Source organism: Dama dama, chromosome 7 (genome assembly GCF_033118175.1).
Source record: "Dama dama isolate Ldn47 chromosome 7, ASM3311817v1, whole genome shotgun sequence".
Taxonomy (NCBI): domain Eukaryota; kingdom Metazoa; phylum Chordata; class Mammalia; order Artiodactyla; family Cervidae; genus Dama; species Dama dama.
Genome location: NC_083687.1, coordinates 13,389,675 through 13,407,647, shown reverse-complemented (window position 1 = coordinate 13,407,647; position 17,973 = coordinate 13,389,675). Strand labels below are relative to the sequence as shown.

The 17,973-nt window shown below is 51.8% G+C and overlaps 1 protein-coding gene across 5 annotated transcripts; it reads right to left on the bottom strand.

The window, feature by feature from the left end:
• Positions 1–1,019: 1,019 nt before the first annotated feature.
• On the bottom strand, positions 1,020–14,710 carry PI16 (peptidase inhibitor 16). Of its 5 annotated transcripts, none has more exons than XM_061146593.1 (7): positions 14,482–14,710; positions 9,166–9,387; positions 6,307–6,416; positions 5,944–6,032; positions 4,755–5,306; positions 4,274–4,413; positions 1,020–2,133 (listed from the first exon to the last, which is right to left on the bottom strand). In XM_061146593.1, exons 1-6 carry the CDS (start codon positions 14,650–14,652, stop codon positions 4,292–4,294), a joined length of 1,266 nt encoding a protein of 421 aa, XP_061002576.1. In that variant the 5' UTR covers positions 14,653–14,710; the 3' UTR covers positions 1,020–2,133; positions 4,274–4,291. The 5 variants fall into 5 exon arrangements, with proteins under 5 accessions (XP_061002576.1, XP_061002572.1, XP_061002575.1 ...); XM_061146589.1 differs by having other exon boundaries at positions 4,626–5,306; positions 14,482–14,709; XM_061146591.1 differs by lacking the exon at positions 1,020–2,133 and adding an exon at positions 3,408–3,860 and having other exon boundaries at positions 4,626–5,306.
• Positions 14,711–17,973: the final 3,263 nt, after the last annotated feature.

Genomic DNA, 17,973 nt, shown 5'->3' with positions numbered 1-17,973 from the left:
AAAAGAGAGTGGATTGAACTGGGGTGGGAGAGGGGCGGAGCTGTGTGCAAAAGGAGGGGTGATGGGAGTGGGGATATCCTGTGGACACCTCCCTCCCCTCCTGGAAAACCTAATTCCAGTGGACACAGCTGGAAGGTCCCCTGACAGGCCTTCCGGGACCCCTTGTGATGAAGCCCACATCACGTGTAAAGGCGGCGGTGGTGTGTGCGGGGCCCCACTGGAGCCTGTGGCTGTGTGCAGACGTCTGGGCGGCATGCAGCAGCGCACGGGAGCAGACCCACCCCGCTCTGGTCCCCGAGGGCTCAGGGTGCGAGACCCCGTTCCCCCTCCTTTTGAATGTGCCTCCCGTTCTCTCCCAGCCACCCCTGCTCCTGGCCAGTTGTCACAGCCCTGCCTGTCTACTCTGGGATGCCATCTCTTGGCTTCAGTTATTTCCCAAAAATTGCCAAAGAGGTCTCTGACATGACAGGTTTCCTGAAGGCTGTGGACACAGGTGCTGTTAACTGGGGGGACGCCGGCAGATCCCACCCCAAAACGGAGGAGGATGGCTTAGCTCCACCCGCTGGCCCCGCCCTGAGGCTGCCTCAGCTGAGCACCTCAGAGGACTTGGGACTTGCTTGAGAAAACAGGCTCACGAAGGCAGAGATGCCCTTCCCACCTCAGGAAGGCAAGCAGGGTCAGCCTCTGAAAATCAATTAGTGTCACATTCTCACCACAGAAGGAACAAAACCACATGATCATCTCAATAGGCACAGTGTTTAACAAAAGTCAGCATCCGTTCATGATGAAAACATTCAAAAACCTAAGAAGAGAGCTTCCCCGACCTGATAAACGGCATCTATGAAAAAACCCATAGTCCATATTTTACCAGATGGTGGAATGTTTTCCCCATTAAGATCAGGAATAAGAAAAAACTGCTCTTACCATTACTTGACATTGTACTGGAGGGTCTAGCCAGGGCAGTTAGGCAAGAAAATGAAAAGTTATCTGGGTTAGAAGGCAGAAGTAAAACTGCAGATGACACAATCATGTATATAGGAAATCCTAAGGAAGCCACTAAAAATGCTGTTAGAACTAATAAATGAATTCAACAAGGTTGTGGTATATAAAGTTGATTGTATTTCTATATGCTTGTAATCAGAATGAAATGAAATTAATGAAACAGTCTCATTTACAATAGCATAAAAATAAAATACTTATAAACAAATTTAACAAAAGAATTACAAAATTTTTATTTTGAAAATTGTAAAACATTGTTGAAAGAAAGTAAAGAAAACCTAAATAAATGGCGAGACAGTGCATGTTCTTGGATTGGAAGCCTTAATATTGCTAAAATGATGGATTACATAATCCCTATGAAAATTTGCAGAAATTTGACAAGCTGGTCCTAAAACTTATGGAAAAAATTCAAGGGACGTAGAATAGCCTAAACAATCTTGAAAAAAATAATCAAAGTTGGAGGACTTACATTTACCAATTTCAAAACTTAACTGCAATACTACAGTAATGAAGATGGTGTGGTAGGTAATAGCATAAAGAGACATAAATCAATGGAATATGACTGACAGTCTAGAAATAAATGTTTACATTTTAATTCACACAGTTAACTATAAAACTCTTAAAAATAGGCATAAATCTCCATGACCTTGGATTAGGCAAGAGTTTCTTAGATATAACACCAAAAGCACAAATAACAAAAGAAAAACATTGATGTCAGAAGTCATCAAAATGAGCAACTTTGAAGGATACCATCAAGAAAAGACAACCCACAGAATAAGAAAAAATGTTTGCAAATCATTTATCTGATAGGGGATTTGTATCTAGAATATATAAGAAATCCCTACAACTCAGGAGACAAATACCCCAGTTAAAAAATGGGCAAAAGACTTGAGTAGACATTTCTCCAAAGAAAAATACCCAGATGGCCACTAAGCGCATGGAAGGATGCTCAACATCAGTAGCCATCAGGGAGATGAAAACCAAAACCACAGCAGGATGCTACTTCATGCTTGCTACAATGACCATAATCAAAAAAGACAAGTGTTGGCAATGTGGAGAAACTGAAACCCTTGTACATTGCTGGTGGGATTGTAAAATGGTGCAGTCACTTTGGAAAGTAGTCTTTGGCAGTACCTGAAAGAATGAAACATAGAGTTACTATATGACCAGAGTTAACCATCTGATACCACTCCTAGCATGTACCCAAGAGAAATGAAGACATATGACCATACAAAAACTTTTACGTGAATGTTTACAGCAGCAGCACTTACAATAGCCAAATTGTAGAACACACCCAGTGTCTACCAATTGATGAATGGATGAAGTTGTATTTCATATAAAGGAATATTACTTGGTAATCAGAAGGAATACAGTACTATTTCATGCTACATGGATGAACCTTGAACATATGCTAAGTGAAAGGAGCCAGATACAAAAGCCCACATATTCTATGATTCTGTTTATACAAAATGTCAGACAAATCCATAGAGACAATAGATGAGTGGTTGTTTAGGGCAGGGTCTGGCGGGTGGAAGAAAGGAGAAAGGGACTGTTGACAGGTATGGAGTTTTTGTTTGGGGTGATAAAAATGTTCTAAAATTGTGATAGTTGCATAACCCTGTGAATATACTAAAAACCATTGAGTGATAACTATAAATCGGTGAATTTTATGTTCTATGAGTTATTCATTAATATATATATATCACGTATGTGTGTATATATAGATATATAAATATATGTATGTATACATACACGTACACACACACATGCAGTGTGCAGCTCTGGACAGATTTCCTATTTAACTGTTTCACAGCCCGCTTTGCCTGGAGACGGTTGCCTGCCCCTCCCCACCAGCCCCAGTTTGGGTCCCGAGCTGCCCTCGTCACCTACCATTGTGAGCTCTACGCACACACACTTGTCTCCTGCTTCCTCGGGGCAGTGTCAGGAGGAGACAGGTGTCTGGGAATCCAGAGCCTTTTCTCAGGACTCCTCCACGTCCCAGGGGTTGGCCCAGCCATCCCTGAGGTATGTTGCTGACCTTGCGTCCAGGAGGGGCCTGGGCAGCAGCACCTCCGAGAAGAGGTTGTGTGCTGCTCCCATCTTGGGTCACGAGCCCAACTGGGCTTCACCACTCCTGGGAGAGTCAGCCCAACACCCCTGGCCTCCCCTTGGCCCTGTCTGCCTCCCGCCAGCTACCTGAAGATTTTTTTTGTTGGAGGGGGTGTGCAGTTGGAAAGGTGCTTCAAAGAACTCAATGGAGTGTTTGGGGGAGACGGGGTATGAAGAAGAGGGAACGGTTGTTGTGGGTCAGCAGCAGAAGAGGTGAGTCTCCCAGGGCCCCTAGCGAGCCCTCCCCTGCCCCCCACCCTTCACAAGCACAGAGACCGGTGCTCATACATAGGCTTTTATTCGGGAGTCAGGGGCCGCCTCCCTTCCCCGGTCCCTGCTCCCCGCCCTCCTGTAGAACCCCTCTCAGATGGGGCTTGTCCTTCATCTGCCTCTCAGCACCCCCTTGCCAGCTAAACAGGCAAGTTCGGGGAGGGGAACACTCAGGGAGAACCCTTATCTTGCCTCGGCAGACAACCCAAGGCCAAGGCAGGCAGAGACCGCCCCAGAATCATCACCCCCACCCCACCCCAAGACTGAGAAGGGAGGAACCGGAGGGGCCCAGGTGATGTGTGCAGTCAGCAGGCAGCAATCAGCTCACGGCGGCTAGGCCCTGTGCCCCCAGAGAGGTGTGGATCAAGCAGACGCCCCACAGCCTTTCCCTTCCAGAGGGACTTCGGCCATGAAGTGTCTTGTTTGGGAAGGGCTGGGGCCAGGGTAGGGGAGATGGCTGGAGGACGGCTGACCTCTTCACCCTGAGAAGGCAGGAAGCACCCCTGGGAACAGGTCCAGGCTCCAGTGGCCCAAGGGAGAGGCCAGGGGACTGGAAGGGGCCAAGGAGGTCCGTGGGAAGCCCTGAGACCTTCTGTTCCCGGAAGAGCGGGACTGTGCCCACAAGACACCTGGAGAGCTGGTCCCTGACGCCACAGGAACGTGCTCAGAGCCCCCTGCAGCTGGCTAAGGGGTGCACCTCCCCAGAGGCAGAGGCACTCAGGCAGTGCCATGGGTCGGCCCTGTAGAGGCCTCCTGTGGGCACAAGGCCTCTGGCCTGGGGTCCGGCTGGGGTGAAGGAGGGTTGCTGGGTCCCGGAGAGGACCTCCCAGGAAACCGTGGTCTCTTATTGGAGGAAAACAATCCAGAGGCGAGGGATCCCCACGTGAGGCCTTGCCTTTGAGTGGTGACCCCTTCAGAAGATTCCAGCCAACACCAGGGGAAGCAGTAGCAGCAGTCCCAGGAGGAGGCCCCCGACGTGCCCAGGGCTTGCATTTGACCCTGACCTGAAGCCATGCTTTCCAGAGCCCTCCGCATCTGCAGGAAGGGAGAGGCTTGGCCTCAGCCTGGACGTCTCTCCCTGCCCTCCCACCCACCCTACCTGGCACACATGTGGGGACCCAGCAGCCAGGGAGGAAGCTCTTACTTGGGGGGTGCACGCCCTGCCTTGCCCACACTGCCTATGCTCGAGCGGGGTGCTGACATTCTGCAGCTCGAAGGGGAGGTAGGATGGGCGCTACAGGCCTTACCTGGCAAGGAGGACTGCAAGGCCAGGGTACGCCCACCCATGGCATTGGCGGTGGCAGAGGCGCTGGGGGAGTTGGACAGGGACTTGGAGGAGGAGTGCCCTTTGTGCTTTGATGTGGTCTGCGGCTCACCTGGCTTGTCCTGGGCTGGAAAGACTGAGGCCAAGATCTCACTGGAATGAAGCAACTCGGCCTCAGCCTCACCCTCCTCCTGGGAGAGGGGTAGCGGCTCCCGTGTCCCCATCAAGGATATCTTGGGGTGCAGAGAACTCTCCGGGATCCTGGAAGGCATTCTTGTACTCCTGGCCTCTTTGTCTGCTGATTTAGGGGGGGGATCATGGGTTGATTTGGGGAGGAGGGTAGCTGGCCTCTTATCCAAGGAGAGTGGGCTGTGAGTGGCCAAAACGGAAGGGACCTTAGTTGCTAAGGAAAGTGGAGTCTCTGTTGCCGTGGAAGGGGAGTCTTCCGTTACTAAGGAAGATGGGGCCTTGGTTTCTTTAGACGATAGAACCTTTGTTGCCAGGGAGCTTGAGACCTCTGTTACCAAGAGGGGTGGAGGTTCTGTTGCTAAGGAAGAATCGATCCCCTCTTTCCTAGAGCTTGAGGCTTCTGTTGCAAGGGGAGATGGGGCCTCAATTATCAGGGAAGACAAATCCTGAGCCTCTTCCTGGCCTCTGATGGGTTCTGAGAAGAGAGGCAAGGCCTGGCATTAGTGCTGCAAACAGGATCCTGCATTTCTCACCCCACCACAATCAAGGTGAGGAGACCAAATGTACTGTGAAGACACACACACACACACACACACACACACACACACACACACTCACCCTCTCCAGTGAATATGTTCCTCGTTGTTTCTTGTGATTGACATTTGCCCCTCCATCTACCACCTTGTCCAATTCTTCCCCTCTCCACACTCACACTTCCACTTTTATAGAGGACTTCAGCTGGATTACTGTTCCTAGCACACCCATTGTGTCTCAGGCCCTGGTCCCTCTGATCACCATCTGTCCACACACCCTCACCCCCACCCGTGCTCTTGCTCGGGGAGCCCCCAACTCCTCCACCCTCTGCTTGGAGGGTAGGAAGTTGGTCACTTGGAATGCCAGGGTGCCAAAGTGGGTATGCAAGGAGGGCAAAGCGGGCCAAGTGGGCTTGGGAACCTGGATGCATTGGGGCTGCTGAAGGTTCCTCCCGTGGCCCACACAGCTGCTCTGGAGCCTCAGGAGGCTCTAGACCATCCAGTGGGTGTCTCCCTGCCTCACCTTCCTCCCCCAGTGCCACGCCCCCCCCCCCCCCCCCCCCCACCAACCGGACTCACCACAAAGGGAGTTTTTGCAGTCGTAGCCCAAGGGACATTGGGAGCACGGAGTCCCCTCTTGGTAGGGCCTCTGGCCCTTCACGTTCCCCCTGCAGGAGGCGAGAAGAATGCTGGGGGCGGGGTCCCAGCCAACCGCTGACCCTATCCCTCATACACAAGCCTTGTCTGGAAGTGCTCCCTGGGTCTTACTCACCCTGAACTAACTTGCTGGACCGATGAGATCAGACTCCACTGGTGCCCTCATAGCTCCCCAGGAGACGGGTCCCAGATCAGCCCGCTTCCTCTTCCTGAGACTGTGTCCAGCCAAGCCCTCCCCTTGGCTCCTGCCCACCCCCTTCCCCCAGGGCTCCCTACCCCACTCACGGGGGCTCATAGTTGCAAACCAGCAAGTGGATGTTGGTCTCGTCAACGCCCTGGAGCTTCTCACAGAAGTGGGAACCACAGCCAATCCTCTCTGTCTTGGCCCAGACCACCTGAAGGGAGGCAAACCCAACAGTTCAGCCTGGGCAAGATGGCTCCTAGCTAGTGTCTCTCTACCTCAGCCTTCCGTGGGTGAGAGAGGAGGAAACCTGTGTGTAAGAGCCAAATTCCCAAGGATGCACAGCTTCAGGACAAAACTGTCCCAAGCAGTTCTACTCTCAACCAACCACACACACTGTTTCACCAGGACTCTATCCCTCTGAAAACCTCCCCCTTTGACAGACCCTCATGAATTCTTCCTGTGGGCTCTTCCTAGAGTCCCTTACATTTTAAACAAGGGACATAACAAAGGAATGAATCTTAAACAGGAGAATCTTAAACATTAGCAACAAATCAAAACAACCTTTATGCACTGCCATTGGCTGAAACAAGCCAATATAGCCTCCCTTTGCTATTTCTAATTTCAGTCACTCAATCTGAAGCCAGTTTCCTTGTTTGTTTGTTTGTTTTGTTTGGGTTTTTTGTGTGGTAAGATCGGGCTCTCACTGTTAACTCTGCACAACTTCCCAGGATTGGGGTCTTGCGGCTTGACTCAGCTGAGAGTTCCCTAGGTACCACTGTTGAGCATCTGCCAGGCAGAAATGACCCTAGAGTGAACATGCACTCAGCCTAGGAGAACACAGGAGTGGAGGTGGGGCAGGCCTCTCCTGCTGGCTTCTGCCAGCAATTCCTGCAGGTGGATATATGTATGGGCGTGTGAGAGGGGGAAGAGGGCAGGGAGGGCTGGGGTTTCACAACTTCCTGATATGGATGGGTGATGTTGGGATTTCCTTCCCTAAAGATCAGCACTAAAAATACCACCCAAAAGAAACACTGGAAAGAGGAACTGGTGGATATGGGTGGGAAGGTGGCTGGTTCATTTCCTTTTCCTTTTAAAAAAATTTGTCATGTTATTGTTTGAACAACAAAAGATCATTGGGAGGAGAAAAAAAAAGAATTCAATAACACTAATGTTAATTCCTCTACACACCCCCCTACACCCCTTGTCTGCAAATGCAAACTTTCAAAATGCAGTAAAGCAATGAGTGACTGCAAGAGTCAGGAAATACTCTCAGAAGGCTCTTGAAACCTTCACTCTGTGACCATGTAGTCTCTTATCTAAATTTTTATTTATTTATTTATTTATTTATTATTCTCTTATTTTAAAATTATTAGAAGCTAGCTTAAAACTCAACATTCAAAAAACTAAGATCACGGCATCTGGTCCTGTCACTTCATGGCAAATAGATGGGGAAACAATGGAAACAGTGACAGACTTTATTTTCTTGGGCTCCAAAATCACTGCAGATGGTGACTGCAGCCATGAAATTAAAAGACGACTGCTCCTTGGAAGAAAAGCTATGACCAACCTAGACAGCATATTAAAAAGCAGAGACATTCCTTTGCCGACAAAGGGCCGTCTAGTCAAAGCTAAGGTATTTCCAGTAGTCATGCATGGATGTGAGAGTTGGACCTTAAAGAAAGCTGAGCACGAGGAATTGATGCTTTTGAACTGTGGTGTTGGAGAAGGCTCTTGAGAGTCCCTTGGACTGCAAGGAGATCCAACCAGTCCGTCTTAACGGAAATCAGTCCTGAATATTAACTGGAAGGACTGATGCTGAGGCTGAAGCTACAAGTACTTTGGCCACCTGATGGAAAAACTGACGTATTGGAAAAGACCCTGATGCTGGGAAAGATTGAAGGCGGGAGGAGAAGGGGACAACAGAGGATGAGATAGTTAGATGGCATCACTGACTTGATGGACATGAGTTTGAACAAGCGCTGGGAGTTGGTGATGGACAGGGAAGCCTGGCGTGCTGAAGTCCATGGGGTCACAAAGAGTCAGACACGACTGAGCGACTGAACTGATTCTCTTATTTTTCATGTTGTTTTTAAAGACAAAAGTAAGATTGTGTATTTGCTCTATCAGTCCCTGGCAGATTAGAAGAAGCAACCTAGACACTCTGAGAAAGGACAAAAGAGGGACAGTGAGAGAGGGACAGGAGAAAGGAGGGATGTGTTTACTGCTGGGGCCAACAGCCGTGTGTAACCTCGGCCAGAGGACAAGATAGCTTAGAGTTTGGTCAGGATCGCCTGGCACAGTAACTATCCTCCAACAAGCCTCCAGAGAGGCTTGCTGCTGCTGCTAAGTCACTTCAGTCGTGTCCGACTCTATGCGACCCCATAGACGGCAGCCCACCAGGCTCCCCCGTCCTTGGGATTCTCTAGGCAAGAACAATGGAGTTGGGTTGCCATTTCCTTCTCCAATGCATGAAAGTGAAAAGTGAAAGTGAAGTCACTCAGTCGTGTCCGACTCTTAGGGACCCCATGGACTGCAGCCCACCAGGCTCCTCCGTCCATGGGATTTTCCAGGCAAGAGTACTGGAGTGGGGTGCCGTTGCCTTCTCTGGGAGAGAGGCTTAGGAACACCTAATTCAGGTCTCTTCAGGAGCGGGAGGCCGGAGGACGGGGTGCACCTAAGTTTTCAAAAGAGACAAACAACTAAAGATGGTTTGTGAGAAACAGAAATTCGTTGGGGGCCTGGATAACACCCGAATTGCTGTGGAGAGACGACTTTTACGAAGGATGGAAGCGGGGCTTAGGGACTCCTGGGATCTACCTGAGGGGAGAGGTGGCCCCGCCCATGGCCGTGCGGCCCCGCCCATCGCCGTGCGGCCCCGCCCCATCGCCGTGCGGCCCCGCCCATCGCCGTGCGGCCCCGCCCCATTGTCGCGGACCCCGCCCTCCCGGCCAGCCCCTCACCTGCGTGTAGTGGCCGCACATCTGGCCCGCAGCGCAGCTGATGGCGCTGAGGTTGTAGTGCTCGCGCTCGTGGTGCCACTCCTCCATGGCCAGAGGCACGTCCAGACCCTCGCCCGTGATGGCAAACAGGTTCTCGCCGCGTCGCCCTCGCTCCTTGTTGTGGCCCCACACGCACTGCTGCGCGTAGGCCTTGGCGAAGGCGGCCAGCTCCTCGTCCCACCTCTGCAGGGACAGGTCAGGGATCAGTGAGGTGAGGACGCTTCGGGCTCAGGGGAGGCGGGAGAGGAGGGTGGGAGAGGGGAGGGGAGGATGCCCACGATTCTGTGGGGGTGAGAAAAAAAGGTTGAGGGTGTCCTGGGGGGCCCTCTGGAGGAGGAAGACCCTACCCCTCCTTGTGGGGTGACTCGTGGCTGTGATCTGGAGCAGAACTCTGGTCCCGGTGGGCTTCTGTGGGGAGGTGGGAGGGTGGCACCCCAGGTCAGGAGGAGTTAGCCAAACTTGGGACTGTTCCGCAGCTGTGTGGTTTCAGACAGATTGCCTATCATTCTGACCTCAGACAGGCCTTCGGGAGGAATAAATGGGATGATGTTTTTGACAGTGGAATTATTAATTAATACTAATATCTGTCTACATGAAAGGTGGGTGCTGATGCCCTGCCGGGCTGCCTGAAAACTGTTCTGACACACCAGATGTCCAGTGAGATGTTCCGGGGCTGGGTGGTTTATTCAGCCATTCTGTTCCCTCTACCCACCCACCAGAAATCTGACTGAGGGGCCAGCACTCCTTTAACCTCCCACTCTCTGTGACTCAGATGGTTAAGAATCTGCTTGCAATGCAGGAGACCTGAGTTTGACCCCTGGGTCGGGAAGATCCCCTGGAGGAGGGGATCCCCTGAAGAATCTCCCCTGGCAAACCACACCAGTATTCTTGCCTGGAGAATTCCGTGGACAGAGGAGCCTGAAGGGCTACAGTCCATGGGGTCGCAAAGAGTCAGACACGACTGAGCGACTACCACTTTCATGCACTCCCCTTGGGATAACCCGGCCTCCATGGCTTTTCTAGTTCCAGGCTGTCCTCCCAATTGCTCTCTTGTCAACTAGACAACCACTTTCCCCAAGAAAGTGAAGTATCTCTGTGCGATGCTCACTGAGAGAAGGATTTCAGAGCTTTGGTGGCCCAGAGAGCTGTCTAGTCCCAAAGGCAGGATTCTCCAGTGGGGACCTCCAGTGAGATGGTAGGAAGGGGCATTTCAGGTTAGGGGGCCTCAGAGGTTTTGTGTCCCTGGCAGGGAGGACAGGCCCAGGGTGGGTGGGAAGAGGGAATTAACGAGGCATCTGACCAAAGGATTGAGGAGGGAAGCCTGGATCCCATTAAACTTTGTCCTTGGCCTCTCCTGGAAATGGATGGCCTGGCAGCAACTCTTGCTCCACCCTCTGGGGGGCCCGCCAACTGCAGGAGCCAGACGGCCCATAAAGGGCCAAGAGCGTGGGTGACCCCGAAGGGAGGGGGCCGTGTGGTCACACCCACTCCTCCCCCAACACACGACACGGTTCTCAAGAGCAGCTGCCTGGGGTAGGAATGGGAACCCTGGCTGGATAGCTCTACCGCTATAACTTTCGGGTGAATCCCCTTCCCCTCTGTGGGCATTTTTGTCCCAAGTCACTGGTCTCTGAGGTTCTTGCAAATGGGGAGTGGTGGAGAGCAGGGAGGGGGAAAGGGACAGGGTGCTGGGGACCAGGCTTGGGGTGCCTGGGATGATCTTCGGGGCTCCAGACTAGGCCACCTTCAGGGTGGCCTGCATAGAACAGGTGCTCAGAAGACATTTGTCTGCTGTTAATGACTGCGACACAGCCCTGCTCAAAGCAGGCTCCTCTACAGACCCTGGCTGTAATTTCTGTTCTAACTAGATGCCTTGAGCCCCACCGTTAGAGAGTCACTCCTGTGGGTCTTAAGGCTTGTCAGTTGTCCAGAGACCCTTGTGGAGAGGCTCAAGGGTCACAACACCCACCCACAGTAGCCAGTTGGTCACCATCTGAAAGCAAGTCCATTCATTCACTCCTTCACTCATTCAACAGTCCTGGGCACTATGCCAGCCCTGGGGTGACGGCCAGAACTAAGAAGCCCAAGATTTCAGTGTTATAAACCATTAATTAGGCCACTATGTGGTCACTGACAGCTATCCAATGGCCTAACCCTTACCAGAGAGGGCCATTTAGCCCAACCCGAGGATGGAGACTAGAGGAGGGCACGGCAACCTACACCATGATTCTTGCCTGGAGAATTCCATGGAGAGAGGAGCCTGGCGGGCCCATGGGGTCGCAAAGAGTCGTACATGACTGAGCAACTGAGCATGCATGCACGAGGATGGAGAAGGAAACGTGAAGCTAAGTGTTAAAAAGTAAGGCACTGGCCAGGTGGAGAGGGGAAAGGCAGCGTGAGCTGAGGCAAAACATGAGCCAACAGGTGGAGATGGGAAACAAGGTCTTGGTGGGGGAAAGACAGCTGCTGGGTTAGAGGGAGAAAGTGTGCAGGAAGCAAGGCTGGAGAGGTGTGCAGGGCCAGACACCCAGAGCAGGGCCCATCAGGGGCTGGGGCTTTAGCTGGAGGCAGCAGGGAGCCGGTGGGAGCCAAGGAAGGGTTTTGAGCAAGGTCAAACCAATGTATTGGATCTTCATGCTGGTTTTAGAGGCCAGAGGCTGGGGAAGCAGGTTGAGGCTGTTCTAGAAGTCCGTGGGAAAAGAAACATTGAAGCAGGGTTGTGTCAAAGAGATGGTGGGAGGTGAGAGGAGATGCAATTCAAGAACAGTTGGGCCTTCTGGGAGGTAAAAGTGGTGATAATTAGACTTGGAGGCTGAGGGAGAGAGAAGAGTCCATGATAACACTCACCTGCCTCACCCTGGATCCATTCCCTCTTCTGTATCACTTATTGAGCACTTACTGTGTGCCAGGCACTGTCCTAAGTACTTTACAGATAGTCACTCATTTTGTCCTTACAACCACCCTATGAGAATTGTTATAGTGTTGTCATCTCTGATTTACAGCTGGGGCATAGAGAGGATAAGTAACTTGGCTGAGGTCACAGCTAATAAAAGGCAAAGTCAAATGTGAACCCAGGCCATATAACTCCAGAGTCTCGCATTTATCACTGCTGAAGCTGAGCCTGAAACTTGTCCCAAATTTAGCCTTATGTCCCAGTCCAGCCTTATCCGCCCTTCCTTAGATCACTTCCTACCAGGCAGCAGCATATCTCGCCAGTACCTGAACTGCTTCAGAAAGTGTTGCCCCACTCCTGAGGTCCTCCTCTGACTGCAAAGCAGTTCCCAGCCTGTGTTGCCCCCAGTCTCAGCCAGCAAGAATGTAGGGCATCAGGAATCTACCGATGGGGAAACCAAGGCCCAACAGTGAGTTCCAGGCCTCAATCAGGGAACTGTAGGAAGAGCTGGTACCACCATATGTGCTGTGCTTAGTCACTCAGTAGCATCCAACTCTTTGAGACCCCACAGACTGTAGCCCACCAGGCTCCTCTGTCCATGGAATTCTCCAGGCAGGAATACTGGAGAGGGTTGCCATGCCCTCCCCCAGGGGATCTTCCCAACCCAGGGATTGAACCCAGGTCTCCCAAATTGCAGGTGGATTCTTTACCAACTGAGCCACCAGGGAAGCCCTGGTACCAGCATCGGGGGCTCCTAATTTGTTGTCTGCAGCTCCTGTCGGTTGCCAAGGCCGACAGAACTGGGAAGGGGGATGCTGTGTGCACCTGCGGAGCTGTAGATCTTTCTCACAGGTCTTCCTGTCTGACCCCCAGGGCAGAGGTTGCCAGCGCCATATGATCAGGAAACAGAGGCTTTTGAGGGTCACTTCACCCAGAGTCACTAACCAGGTTGGACAAAGCTGTTAGAACTCTGGGCTTGGACCCCACAGGTGCAGCCTTGCTCTTCAGCACCAGCTAAGGGACCCTGGATGCCACTCCCCACCTAAGGGTGACTGGAGAAGATGGGCCGGTCTAGCCCTTGGGGCGGGGGGCGGGGAGAAAAGGGGTCAATTGCTCACTTTCTCTCTTTTAATCCTGAGCATCCTGCCCCCTAAACCTGCATCAAAAAACTCCCCCTCTGACAGTGGTAACTACATCCCCAAATCTGGCTTCTGTCATCCTTAGGTATGTCCATCTGCATATGTCCTCCACCAGTTTGCAATAGAACTTTTTACATTTTTTTAAACCTCATGCAAATATACCCTACTCTACTTAAAAATGAATATGTATATATTTTTTGAGATTTCACTTCCCCCTATTCAATATTATATCTTTGAGATTCAGTCATGTTGATATTAGTTGTTGTTTTAGTAGCTAAGTTGTGTCAGACTCTTTGCGACCCCATGGACTCTATAGCCCACCAGGCTTCTCTGTCCATGGCCCAGCAAGAATGCTGGAGTGGGTTCCCATTTCCTCCTCCAGGGGATCTTCCCAACCCAGGGGTTGAACCTGCATCTCTTGCGTCTCCTGCATTGGCAGGTGGATTCTTTACCACTGAACCACCAGGGAAGCGTGTATGTTGATATTTATGGAGCTCTAATTATGACCTCATTTTACAGATGGGAAACTGAGGATCTTTATTAGGTTAAGGGGCCTTCCCTGGTGGCTCAGCGGTAAAGAATCTGCCGGCAATGCAGGAGACGCAGGTTTGATCCTTGGGTTGGGAAGATCCCCTGAAGGAGAGCAAGGCAACCTACTCCAGTCTTCTTGCCTGGAGAATCCCATGGACCGAGGAGCCTGGTGGGCTATGGTCCACAGGGTTGCCGGGAGTCAGACACATCTGAAGTGACTGAGCACGCGTGCATGCACACTAGGTTAAGGGACTCACCCTGAATCACTGGCCTGTTGGGTGGTCGAGCAGAATTTGATGTGTGTGATCCAGAGCCTTCTCTGCTTCTGGTTCCTGTTCTCACCCCACCTCCTTAGTGCATCCCTCCTACCCTGGGTGCTGGTTCCCATCCTGCTGCCTGTTTTTTCTGTTCATCTCCTTGGAGGGCATTTGAAAGATGATTTCACCCAGGTGTTAGGAGCTTCCTGTGTTCCCTCTCCCAGGGGCATGCGCATTTTAGGAGGTGCTGGGAAGGGCTCACTGGGTCAGGAAGCAGGACTTCCAGCCCAGCTCTACCAGGTGTGGGCCTGCAAGCTCCTAAGGGGCCCGCGAGTCCCTCTAAGCCTCGGTTTGCTCATCTGTATAATGAGACCGCTTATGGGGCCGGAGAGGGGAATCCGAGGGAGCTTCCACTCGTGGGGAGGAAGGGGTTGGCGGGGGTCTGGGCTGCACTCACCATTCGCAGCATGCTGGTGGCCGGCGGGGACACCTGGGCTCGATAGAGGTTGTGCAGCTCCACCATCACGTGTTTCTCAACTTCACTGAGGGCGCCGGCGGGGCCTGGGGCAGCCCCCAGCAGTAGCAGTGGCAGCAGCAGATATGCCAGGAGACTGCCGGAGCTCTGCATGGTGGCCAGTCCTCTCTGCCTCTCCCGTTCAGGGGTCTGGCAGCTGGATTTAAAGTCCTTCCTCCACAAGCACCACCCTGGTTGGGGCGGGCGGGAGGGGCTGAATCTGGAGGCCTGGCCCTGCTCACACAATGTCTCAGGGAGGGCAGGGTGCTTGGGTCCTGACCAGAGCTGAGTCTACTCCCAGCATTTCTCCCCCCTCAAGAGTCCTTGGCCAGAGCCTCCTTTCTCTCGGTAATGGGGGCTCAGGCCAAGAGCCATGTGAGTTCTGTGGTCCCTCCTGACAGGTCCTCTAGTCCACAGAATCACAGTAACTTCTGCAATGACTCTTGCACCGTGGGTCACACCCACTGGGTGCTAAGGACACATAACAGGAAGGAAGCCACATGGACTCCACGCTCAGAGCACTGGGCAAGATAAGAAAGCTGCAGGTGGCTTGTGGAAGGATAGAGGAAGACAGGGTATGTTTGGTAAAGGTTGGGCCAACTACCTCAGTCTGAATCCTGGTTCTGCTCCTTTTCTAGCTATGTTTTTGGCAGTTTTCTCAACTGAACCAGTGACAGTCTTAGTACCTACCTCATGGAGCTGGAAGGATTAAATGAGATCAGATATACAAAAAGCACCCAGTATGGTACCTGGCACATTGCAGGCCCTCGACGGGCCTTCCCTGGTGGCTCAGTGGTAAAGAATCTGCCTGTGATGCAGGAGACGTGGGTTTAGTCCCTGGGTTGGGAAGATCCCCTGGAGGAGGGCATAGCAACCCACTCCAGTATTCTTGCCTGGAGAATTCCATGGACAGAGGAGCCTGGTGGGCTATATAGTCCATGGGGTCGCAAGAGAGTCAGACGCAACTTTGCAACTAAACAACAGGCCCTCACAATAGACAGCAACCACACTGCCTTGGAATAGGGTTTTTCACTCTGGATAAAACTGTGGCCTCCATGTGCCCTGAGTGAATGCATGTGCTTGAGGTGCTTATTTGGAGGTGGGATGGTGGGACCCTTCCTACTCTGAATATATAGAAGATAGAACGTATCTGTTTTTGTTGTTGTTGTTGTTTTTTAATCAAGAGAGAGCAGAAAAGCAGAGCCATGAGTGAGCTGCTGTAGCAAGGACTCTGAGGGGAGGGTGTTGGAAGGGAAACAGGCCCAGTTGCAGTGGTCAAGCCCTTGCATTGTAATGACCGAGCAGGGACCAAGTTCTTGGCCTTCATGCGGTAGGAAGCTGGAGTCGGTAATCTTTTTAATGAATTAATTAGTTTTTGGCTGCCCTGGGTCTTTGTTGCTGAGCACAGGCTCTCTAGCGGTGGTGGGCGGGCTCCTCATTGCCATGGCTCCTCTTGTTGCTGAGCGCTGGCTTTAGGGCACTCAGGCTTCAGTATTTGTGGCGCATGGACTTCGTTGCCCTGTGGCATGTGGAATCTTCCCAGATTAGAGATCTAACCCATGTCCCCTGCTTTGGCAGGCAGATTCTTAACCATTGGACAATCAGGGAGGTCCTGGAACCATTACTTCCAGAGTTCAGCTGGGATCCTCGAAGCCTGCACTCTCGGTGAACTATACACATAAGAATAGTCAAGATAGCACAGTGGGCAGAATTTATCCACCCACTCATTCATTCATTTAACAAAGGTTTTACAGAGCTTCTCTGGGTGGGGAAGATCCCCTGGAGGAGGGCATGGTAAACCTTGCCAGTATTTCTTGCCTGGAGAATCCCATGGACAGTGGAGCTTGGACGGCTATATTTCATAGGGTTGCACAGCGTTGGACATGACTGAAGAACTTAGTACGCACACACGCTCCATCGTGCCAGGCCCTGAGCTGGGTGAGTAAGAGAGATCTGATCCCAACCATCAGGAAGGAGGAAAACCACCAGGAAGCATGTACAGTTTTGTGGATAAGAGTGCTTATCCACTCTTATAAGGGCGATAAGGGCTTATCGTCTGCGTGGCCTTGGGCAATCTATTTCCTTGCTTGCTGGCCTCAGTTTCCTCAACTGTAAATTGGGCTTAGAAGAGAACCTACCTCATAGGATGGTTGTGAGCATTAAATTGTGAGGCTGTCACGGCTAACGCCATGGCAGGCAGCCTAGATTAGGACTAGGCCTGGTTTCCCCGGGTAACATAATTATCAGGCCTCCTGGAGCCAGCCAATCAACATATGCCTAGCCAGAAAAAAGGGAACCTATCAGGGGAAAGCTGAAAGCCCCGCGTTGGGCCAACAAAAATTACCTTGCAACTGTGTAACCAATCCGCTTATGCCAACTACCCACTGTGTAACCAATCCAATTGCGCCAACTACCTGCTGCTTATTTTGACCTAATAAATACCCGAGAGAACTGGGGCTCGGGGCCTTTCGTCCTCACACACTTGGTGAGGGCGGGAGGCCCTGGCTCGAGTCAGTAATAAATTCCCCTATTGCGAGTTGCATTGTTTCGAGGAGTCTTCTTTCCCGACCAGGGACTCGGACTACGGGCAGAACAAAATGAATTTAAACACGGACAGGACTTGGGATGGTGCCTGGCACACACTAAGCTCTCATTGAATTAGCCAATATGAATGTATTGTTATTATTATTATTACAGGTGGGAGGAATTACAGGGTCTTCAGTTCTAATAGAGAAAAATAATACAGCAGGCTGGCCTGGCTTTTCCTCTGGGGAGGATCCCCCTTGGACTGGGGGAGCTCACAGCTGGAAGGGGAGGACGTGTACACTTGGAGGGGAGGTAGACTGCGGAGGCAGAGAAGGAGGAGCCGGCTTGTCTGAGAGGGGAGGGTGAGATAGGAATGAGACTGGGAGGCTGACCAGAGCTGGCCTGACTGTTTGGGGACCGCTATGGGCAGCCAGAGGGCCCTACTCCACATGCACATGTCCCCCCAGGGGCTCAGAGCTCTTGCTGTGTGGGTGATCTCATTTACTCCTCAGACGACAGCTCTGAGGTGGGTACTGTAATCATCACACACGAGAAAACTGATGCTCAGAGAGATGAAGTGATGTCCCCAATGTTCAGGGCCAGGAAGGGGTGCACCAGAGCCTGGAACCTCCCACCAGGGAGAGAGGGAGATTGAGGGCAAGCAGGCTGGGGACAGAGGGGTGGAGGTCAGTAGGTGAAGTCAGGGGAGGAGGAGAGGGAGGAAGCACGCAGGCTTGGCTGTGGTTTACGTCAAATACGTTTTTCTCTTTAACCAGGACTTGGAGGAAATTTACTTTTTGAGTTATTATCTGTACATATTTTAAATTGTATCTTTTCTCTCGTTCTCTTTTTTGGCTTTGCTGCATGGCTTACTGGATCTTAGTTCCCTGACCAAGGATTGAACCAGGG